At 32.6% G+C, this 10,135-nt stretch overlaps 1 protein-coding gene across 1 annotated transcript; it reads right to left on the bottom strand.

Annotated features, from left to right (window-relative positions):
- Positions 1–2,954: 2,954 nt before the first annotated feature.
- Positions 2,955–4,620, bottom strand: LOC133308150 (probable sucrose-phosphate synthase 2). Its single transcript, XM_061508753.1, has 4 exons — positions 4,520–4,620; positions 3,655–4,438; positions 3,435–3,562; positions 2,955–3,305 (listed from the first exon to the last, which is right to left on the bottom strand). Exons 1-4 carry the CDS (start codon positions 4,618–4,620, stop codon positions 3,023–3,025), a joined length of 1,296 nt encoding a protein of 431 aa, XP_061364737.1. The 3' UTR covers positions 2,955–3,022.
- Positions 4,621–10,135: the final 5,515 nt, after the last annotated feature.

The raw sequence follows: 10,135 nt of genomic DNA, 5'->3' as shown, positions 1-10,135 counted from the left end.
TACGTTGAGTAAACAGTAGATTAGATGCAGCGTTTTGATGACAGATGGTCCCCAATACACCATCGTTCCAAATTCAAATTTAAATTCAGAAAATGACAATGTAGAAAGAAAAGAAACAAAAAGAAATAACCTGTTAAGATTTGTTGACATATAAATTTCCAAAACGATATGCTATCAGTTGTTAGTATGTGTTTTTTGAATTATTCAATGAGTCGGATTATAATTTTTGTTTACTTAGTCTTTGTTTGAGTAAAATCGAACTTGTAGAATTAAACTTTTAAAAGACGAACCAAAACATAATCAAAGATTGGATTAATCATTTGATTATTAACATTTATTGCACAACATGTAACACTACAATTTTTGCTTTTAATATTAATTAACGTTGTTATTAATACGGGAAGATATAACTAATTTTTCAGCAGCAAGAGAGTACTATTTTTTTCGCTAGAAGTTTTGAATCAATGTTAAAAAAAAACAGTAGGAGAGTACTGGGATGAAAATTCTGTTGTGGACCTGTACTTCTCCCTTTTTAAGTTTAGCTATAATCCTCAAAATGACAACACAAGATACCATTAAGGTTTCATTGAAGCCCAACATCATGAGGCAACATATCACATTGGAAGTTCACCACAAGCAACATACATCATTCTTATAACAGTTTACCTCCAGCACAATATCTATCAAAAGAAACTCCTAGTTCTTCTTTCTATTGTGTGGCGGTTCACATACATCCAGAGGGCAATTTATCTACTAAGTCAGCCATATTACAAAATATCTCCTAATCATATAGCCACATATATCACAACTACACAAATTCATCAAAATAAAACATATTTTTCAAAATACAACATGCTTCAAATTATACTTCATGTGATAGTTCCCACAAGTGCACAACATCCATAACCACATAACAGCCCTATTCTTGCCTATTGCATCCTTCAATGGCCTCGCCTTTGTCATTTTTTTCTCCTGCTATAGCAGCCCTAAAAAGGGTGAGATTTTTAATGTCAATAACCCATGGAATTCTTGAGGTCTTTCCCTCAACAACTCGGATTCTTCTCTGCCTAAGTGCCTAAGAAAATATTGGCAATATATGAACAAAAGAAAAGATATAAAGCTTCCCTAATGACATTATAACAGTTAATAAACAAACATATATGCATCATTCTCTTCTCATTACACCTCCATGAGCCTCTCTTGCTCAAAGTAAGACATCTCCTAAGAGGTGTTTCTCATCTCTTTACCTGGCCAAGGACGTATAAGTACTTTGCGCAGCATATATTCATTCTCTTAGCTGATCTTATACTTTTCTCATATCAGCTTTTAGAGATGCACACTTGGCAGCCAATCTCAAAGCATAACAATCAACTATTATTGCTAAATCAGTCATTTATACATTAGGAGACATACATTCACTGTTAATGCCTTAATAGGTACCAATCACAGATTTTTATATGCAGAAATTAAGAATAAACAGAGGCCATTACCATATCAACAATTCACCATATTCATACATGTATGTAATAAGTACTGAAAAAAAAACACTTCATCAAGAACATTTCATTTCTATGCAACAACTCTTCCACGGTTTCAAAGGCTCTCTTTATAGCCTTCTTTCAGACCCACTCCAGTTTTATGATTCCAAAATTGAATACCCAACCTACAGCCTATTCTTGCACTTAAGTTAAAGAGGTTCTAGTTTTCCTTCAAAAGAAAAAGAAGTGGAGTTCAACAGCGTTCATCAATATACCAAATTAGATAGGAAATGTACATCACATTTTATCATCAATATACCTATTGAAAAAAAAAAATCGAATAAAAAACATAATACAGAAGTAAAAAATAAAAAATGTTTCTTTAAAAAAAACATACCCCTAAAACATTTTATCCTTCCCAGTTGAACTATTATGATGTTATGAGGAGTGTCGTTGTTTGCCAAAAAAGATTGCATCTCATCCACATAATGCTCCCACAAAGTGCACTTCAGCTTGTGACCTCTATATATGAGTTGCAGCAAGTAAAACGTTATACACGAAATATATAATATATAAGGTAATAGACGACAACAATTTTTTTTTTACTCTAACATTTTAAATACCTCAGGTTGTCAAGCTCCAACAACACCATTTTTGTCTTCCTACCAGACACCACACTTTCACAAACTTCACCAATTCCTGAGATTAAACCATTGACGTCTACAAAAAAAAAGAGGGCAGCAAAGAGTTTGTAAAAAAATGGAAAAATAAAAGAATGAAAAACAGTGAGGAAAAATATATTACCCACTCCAATGAGTAAATATTTACCTCTTGTGCTGTCCAATCACCCTTAGCGCGCCTTATAGGTCCAGTGGTCCTTCTGTACAGAAAATATTCATACATTGAAAATCAATACATAGAGATCATAACACAGATACAAAATGGATAAGTTCTCCATAGTATAAAGGGAATCAGCTGCTATTTCAGAATGTGAAACTATGCCAATAATAGATAGGCATAAAACACCGCCCTCAAGGTAACAACATCATGATAATTCATGACTAATACTGCAATGAAAAAGTAAAGAACTAAATGTATGTTACCGACAAAATTAATGATAAGGACATAATAAATTTTATGTTATGAAAAAAGTATTATATTTAACCTTAACAAAATTATAATACAATTAATTTTTTAAATATATAAATACATTAATTTTATTCCTAAGATGCATTGTATTTTAGAGAAACAATTACATCCAATTTCCATTTTGTACTCTATGGAAAGGTAAATAAATGTAGGGGTTTATTGCTCTCTGTGACAGAAATGATCATTTTTCTTCGGCAAAAACAAAAAACAGTGGAGCCCACCTAAACATAAAAGCAAAAAAATAAAAAGAAGATGCACAATTTTTTATGGTGAGAGCAGGAGACAAATTACATTTTCTACAACTGGAGACTATGATTTTCCATAAATGTAATACTTGTTTTGAAAAATAGAGAGAGAGGGAGAGCAAAGAAAATGGTACTTAATACTGTAGCACCTCAGATTCCTCCAGATTTTGAAAGTTGCTTTAAAGCATTAGCAATCTTTTCTTCTGTTGTTTCACTAATGCAAGCTATAAAAGGACTCTCATTTGGAACAATGTCATTTCTTTGGTAGCTTCCTGGACCTCTAAGCATCTCTTCTGAACCCTTAGACACCACTACCTTCATGATTATGGTCTTATGAGTACCAGATATCATTTCCTCATAATCAGTGTCCCCAGTTTCTCCAAGTATGACATACATGTTTGCAACATTCAATCTCCAACGGACAAAGAGATACCTAAATATAAGCAAATAATAAGCACTACTCAATTACTGAATATTATGAATAGATTAAAACATTAGTTACACCTACCTACCTTTAAAACCCTTTATTCTTTAGTCTTTACTATGAAGTATGAACTATTACCTGAGTGCTTGGGCTCTAGATGCAAGAAGTGGAATAACATGCATTCTAGAAGACCCCTTGCAGTACATAGGATGATAGCGTAGACCTCTCATCCTAAGCTTCTGTCTTAAGTCATCAACTTTCTTTGCCTGAAATAGACAATGAACAACATCATTTTTAATCAATTTTTATGTGCCTTAGCTTCTGCTGTTATGCAAATACAATAGTAAATTTCATTTACCTTACTAAGATCCTTTATTTTGTATGATATGCAATGGACATTGCTTGATTTTGGATCTTCCTCAATGGGGCTAGAACTTGTTTTGGAATTATCTTCACCCTCAGAAGTATTCATAAGTTTCCAAATGGTTTTCTTGAGACCTTCACAACCCCAACGATAGTCAATGTCTACCTCATAATCTGGATCAGGCAAAAGCTTTCCTTTTTCTGTATGAATACCAGGGTAGTAAACTTCACTCCCACTACTACAAATTAAAGCATCAAACTCATTTACTGGTATTTTGCATGATGCAAGGAACTCTATTGTTTCTAGCATTGGCATAGCAGTTGATAAAGCAAATCCAGAAACTCTTGCAGTTTGAGGGTCTAGTTGAACAACTTTAATTATCCTTTGAACTATCTGGATCATCTTCTTATCAGGAGCTCCATTGTTGTCATGTATATCAAGTGCTATAACAATCAACCTACGTCTTCTCCTCAATAGAGGGTATTTGTTGGTTACATTGTCAAGCAGCATATTCTCAACATTTGAACCAGAATCTGGCTTCCTTATCTTATTTCCACCATCCTGATTTTGACCAGAATCTGACTTCCTTATCTTGTTTAGGACCCTTTTCACTTGGTCTTGCATATCAAGGCCACCACTTGCTGCAGCCAAATCACCATCAATTGAGAGCCTAAGGGACATGTCCTGAACATCCTTGAGTGAATCATTGAAAGACTCTTCAACAGCTACATCATCCTCAGGAGTATTGGTTTGCCGATTGAATAATTCATGACTAATACTGCAATGAAAAAGTAAAGAACTAAATGTATGTTACCGATTTGAAGGCGATGCTGATGTTGTGCTACATATCCCTGGAGACTTGTGAATTGCACTGCCACTGCCTTCAGAAACAGAGGAACAGGAAACAGCAATAGATTGTTTATTCTCCATACAACACTCCTCTGATTTCACCTCAGCCATATCCTTCAAAACCATCACCAAAACCCAAAATCCTAATCAACAAACCATTGAATATATCTTAAAGACAAAAAAACAAAAAAAAAGAAAAGAAAAATTCTCCAGGACCCATCACAGAATAACCATCTAAAACCCTAAAAACCTAGCTCACGTTGCAAAATTTCCAAACTTTCGCAGGGAAACACAAATATAAACATAACCCAGATCTTAAAATCCACTATCAGATAAAAAATATACCGAACCCATCTTTGTCTCCACACCCGAATCGATTCAAATTCAATAGTAATTGATATTAAGCTACTTAAAAAAAAAGTACGACAGCAACAACAAAATCGCAACGGAGAAAAAAAAAATTAAAAACAAAGACGAAAAGATGCAACAAAATAAAAAACGACGAATGATACGAAATGTGGGAAAAAACAAAGACTAAGAACGACGAATGCCAAAAAAATGACGAACAGCAGCGGGGAAAAACGCTAAGAACACGAAGAACAGGAGAAAGAAGAAGATGTGAGCAATCTGGAGGAACCACTAAAAAAAATGAGAAGGCGTGTAGGTTTTGTTAAACGTTTAACATTCCAAGGGAGAAAGTAGGTGAAGATTAATTAAGTTGTCAGTTTTTAAATTTTGAAAATAAGATGAGTTGTGTGTTAATTTTTAAAATTTGAAAATAAGATGAGCTGTGTCCAATAAAGATGAGAACAGATCTGCACCATTGATTTTGGACAGCAAATCGTGGCCATCAATTTTGAGTCCAGATTATAATTTCTTTTTGAATTTTTTTATTCACTGAATTACCCAAAAAAGAAACTTTTTGAATTGTGGAGTGTGAAAGCAAACACGTGTCAGAAGGAGAAGCAGCCACGTGTCAAAAGTTGCCAAAGAATGGCTTTGTCTTAGAATATAAGATAACCCACACTAACACACTCATATACAAAATTCTATAAGTTATTTATATTCAACTAATAAAAATTATATTAACTTTTAAAAATATTTTTTTAAAAAAAAATTATATTAAAAATAAAATTTAAAAATAAAAATTATATTAACTTTTAAAAATAACAATTTTAATATTTAAAATTTAAAATTTATATAATTTTAACTATTTAAAGGCGGTTACACGTTATCTGGAGGCAGTTAATATAACCGCCTCAGATTGTCTTTTGGAGGCGGTTATTTCAGATTATCTTTTGGAGGCGGTAGTGGAGGCAGTTATAAAACCGCCTCAGATTATCATGTAGAGGCGGTTATTCCAGCGATTTTTTAAAACTGTCGTATTTTGCCTCGCGACGGTGGTAAACGAGGCGGTTTATGAACCGCCAAACCAAGCATTTAGAGGCGGTTTGAACCGCCTCAAAATGCCAATTTAACCGCCTCTAAAAACCAATTTTCTTGTAGTTATCCAAAATGATATAAACATCCCATATACTCTCCAAAATAATAATATGTCATATATATATATATATATATATATATATATATATATATATATATATATATAAATTAAAAGATAGTCTAAAATCTCATGTCATATAATATCCCTCTCTCAGCCTCCTTCCGTGTGATGCACCAACATCTTGAGTCTTTGCACCTGAAAGGTAATCGCCATGATGCGAGATGAGATAATCATCTCAGTAAACTAGGAGTCCTTGGAAGGTTCCTACACCCCTAAGTTCACTTCAAGCATAATCACAACATTAAAAAAAAATATAAGCCATTATCATATATATATATATATATATATATATATATATATATATATATATATATATATATATATATATTGAGCATGTGTGCAATAATAAATTCTATTGGCCAAAGAACAATGTATGCATTACGCATGGAAACATTATCTTGCAACTACCAAGTATGAGGAAACATTGTCTCATACTGAGCATAAGGAAACATCATCTTATGCCTCACACAAGGAAGCACCATCTTGTGTGGCACACAAACACACATACATATGAATACATTATATCATAACTCAATTTCCAAAAACATACCAGGTATATAAATTGTCCTCGTTCGGAGTCTGGTGGAACAAATAAGGGATTAACCCCAAGGATCGAAAGTTTACTTTTTGAAGCAATACCCTCCAATATACTTCTTGTATCAAGGGGTCACAACTAGGGGTGAAAGTAGGCTGGGCTGGGCCAAACTTTGCCCCGAAAAGCCCAAGCCTACATCAAAAATTTCAATTTGGCTTGACCCAAGCCTAGTATGAGTCTAACTGTTAGCCTGGTTTGGCCCGTTTATAAAAAAACAAATGACCTGGCTTGGCCTGTTAGCCTGTTAATTTTTAACTTTCAAGCAGAACCATGAATCAACTTTACAAAGTACTCAAATCATGTTGCTACACCAAAAATCATGATTTCAACGTCCGAACAGAATCATTAATCATAACAAAACTAATACAATATGCATTTAAGTCATTTTCAAAAGCAAAATGCTCAAACTAAACAACATATATTTAATCAGATCCAACAAACAAATCCATACTATGTAAATTAAAATAACTACATGAATCCAACAAACAAGCACATCATGATGTTTGTAGTAACTCACAACCATAAACTCTCTCAATATCACAACCTATTTCAAAGGTTTGAAGACAATCTGTACATATACTAATCTACCACATTCAATTTAACATTATCTTTTACCCGTTTATAACACTTAAGGCTTTTTCCAACAACCATAAGCAACATATAATTAAATGGAGACTTAAACCATAGTTAGGTGAATCTAATCGGCCTCATTAAGCCCTCTTTTCAGTACTAAAATGTTTCTACATAGGGAAATGTCATTTTTTCCGAAAATAACGCAATATCCAGATACGCATATTCGGATATCGATATCTAGATATCCGGATATTTTGCGTTAGTTTACAGAACAACAGCCAACATGAAATGGGTGTCAAATACAACTCTCTCAACAACCTAGCATGCTTTTCTACACATGGGTTCATACCTCAACTCATAAATCATGAAATCCCTAATTTCCATAACCTAACTCATGTCATTTTCATGAAATTCAACAAAGAGGGTCATGATAATTAACTTGAGAGCTTCAACAACCAAGAAAGAAGGGTTTCCTAGCTTTAACGCTCCCTCTTTCACACCAGTTCTTGACAAATCCAAAAATGGTCTCACAAGGTGGGTTTCTCTTTCTCTCAAGTGGGGAAAGATGAGTGGGTGAGATGGAGATGAAATTTGTGAGTGTTCTCTCTTGTTTCATGAGGATAAGATAGAGCTATATGGAGAAGAGGAAGAATAAGCCCTTCATCGGTTGTGGAGGAGAGCACTTTGACGAGAGAAAAGAGAGAATGAGTAGTGTGAGTGTGTTTTAGTCTATTTTAAGTGAGTTTTACTATTCTCATGGGTATAAACTTACTTATCCCACTTATGAACTCTCTTTCAAACTTGTCGTACTAGCTCATAATATTTTTGTGGTAATATTCTCTAATTTATTTTTAAGTTCCGGACAAGTTTGTTTACTCGTAATTTTACTCCAAAATTTTCACTATTCACACTTTTTTCCAAAAATGATTTTATTCATTTTAATTTGATCTCTCATCTAATTAGTCCTTATTAATCCTGATTAATTCATTTTTGTATATATTGGTGACCGGTGAATCTACAAAAGTTTATACAGTTAGAAAAAGCTGATAACATCAATAAGGTGCCATAATTCAATTTGGTGACGACAAGCCATACGTAAAATGCTCTAACTCTTCTTCTCTGTCATTCTAACTCCATTACTGCTCATATCACAAACTGGAGAGCTAAGTTTGAACTGCAACTATACTTGTGGCAATCCATTTTGGACATGTACAATTTGCAACCAACTTCAACTTGTGTTGAATCTTCTTGTTTTCGCTTAAAGTAAATAAATCTTATGCAATTGCTGACATCCATGATAGAATAGAAGATGCGTCCTCATGAAATTTTCTTTAATCAACCATTGAACCTACACACAGTTTATTTATCTATCTACTTTCCGAGAATGCTTAACGATTAAATTATGTTCTACAGAGAATGCTGAACAATTGTGAACTCCATAACTGGGAGAACAATCAGAGCAGCATAACTATGGTCAAAATCAGAAAATACGAGAGTCAGATTAAACTGGCAGCTTCGTAACTTTAACCGTAATTCTGACCTGAGTTCAGCCAAGAGTTGAAAAAAACAACAACAAAATTATGTACTCTCATCACCTAAAAGGACTGCATTATTTCAATGAAAATGACACATGACATTTAAAAAATTTATTCTTACTTAGTATTTTCTTCATTTTGAAAAAATATAATTTTGTGTCCTTTTTAATTAAATAAGCATATTTCATTATAAATTTGATAATTTTTTATATTATCTGCTTCAGAAGATTAAGAGACGAGAGAAAGAAAAAAATATTGCACAAGATATAAAGTAAAAAAATCACCAAATATAGTTATTTCACTTAAAATAACATAAAATACGATTTATTTTTACTTTTTAATATTAAAATTTCACTTTTTTATTTTTAATTTTTTTTAAGGAAAACTTCAAAAAAAACCCCTACAAATTTCCTCAAAATCACTTAACCCCCTCCCCAAAATTTTTAATCATTTATCCCCCTACTTAAATTTTTTTTATCACTTACCCCCCTAATTTGATTTTTCATCCAGAATTTTGTTAACAGAGTTAATTTTTTTAAAAAAATACCAAAATTAACCTTAATAGAAAAAAGAAAAACATAATTTCTTCACCAATGCAATTTTAGACGAACTCACGGAATGTTTTCTTTAAGGTAGCCTTGTTAGAATTAGTAATTAATTAAAATTATTTCCTACAAATTCCATTGCTATTAAACACCGCACTCATAATTGTTGGTGTCGGTATTCAAATAAAATGATTAAAAATTTCGAGAAGGGGGTTAAGTGATTTTGAAAAAACTTATAGGAGTTTTTTTTGAAGTTTTTCCTTAAAACTATTACTTTTAAGCAGTGGCAAGTTTTTTTCATTTTGATAATATTTGATATTGTGAATGATTTACATCTTAGGGAATTATTAGTGGACGATTTTATTGAGTATCATGTTGATTTCTTTGTAATCAACTCGTTGAAATTTTTAGACCATGTATAATGACTTAAAAGAATTCGGCATACCGGCTTTATTAAGTTTTTAATTTTATACATGAAATACGATTTGGGAAGTTGTATTGCTTGTGGGTTCCTGGAATTCGAATATAAACCTAGATTCAGATTGGGAATTTGACTAAAGTCAGATTTGTTGGTCATATAATAGCAGAAAAGCTTATAACGGAAAAGATAAGATCTAAACATGCTGAGATGATGCCTCTTTAATCATTTTATTTGAACAACGACATCAACAATTGTGAGTGCGGTATTTAATAGCAATGGAATTTGTAGGAAATAATTTTAAAAATTACTAATTCTAACAAGGTTACCTTAAAGAAAACATTCCGTGAGTTCTTCTAAAATTGCGTTGGTGAAGAAATTATGTTTTTCTTTTTT

Source organism: Gastrolobium bilobum, unplaced genomic scaffold, assembly GCF_033153095.1.
Source record: "Gastrolobium bilobum isolate Gb01-03AN ecotype WA unplaced genomic scaffold, APGP_CSIRO_Gbil_v1 utg7653, whole genome shotgun sequence".
Classification (NCBI taxonomy): Eukaryota; Viridiplantae; Streptophyta; class Magnoliopsida; order Fabales; family Fabaceae; genus Gastrolobium; species Gastrolobium bilobum.
This window is presented reverse-complemented; position numbering and strand designations above follow the sequence as displayed.

Excerpts from the sequence above, each read along its gene's own strand:
- LOC133308150 (XM_061508753.1), bottom strand. The coding sequence starts at position 4,620 with ATGGCTGAGGTGAAATCAGAGGAGTGTTGTATGGAGAATAAACAATCT. Across the intron at positions 4,439-4,519 it reads AGTGGCAGTGCAATTCACAA|TATTAGTCATGAATTATTCA; the intron begins GTCTCCAGGGAT and ends TTTTCATTGCAG. Across the intron at positions 3,563-3,654 it reads AAATAAAGGATCTTAGTAAG|GCAAAGAAAGTTGATGACTT; the intron begins GTAAATGAAATT and ends TGTCTATTTCAG.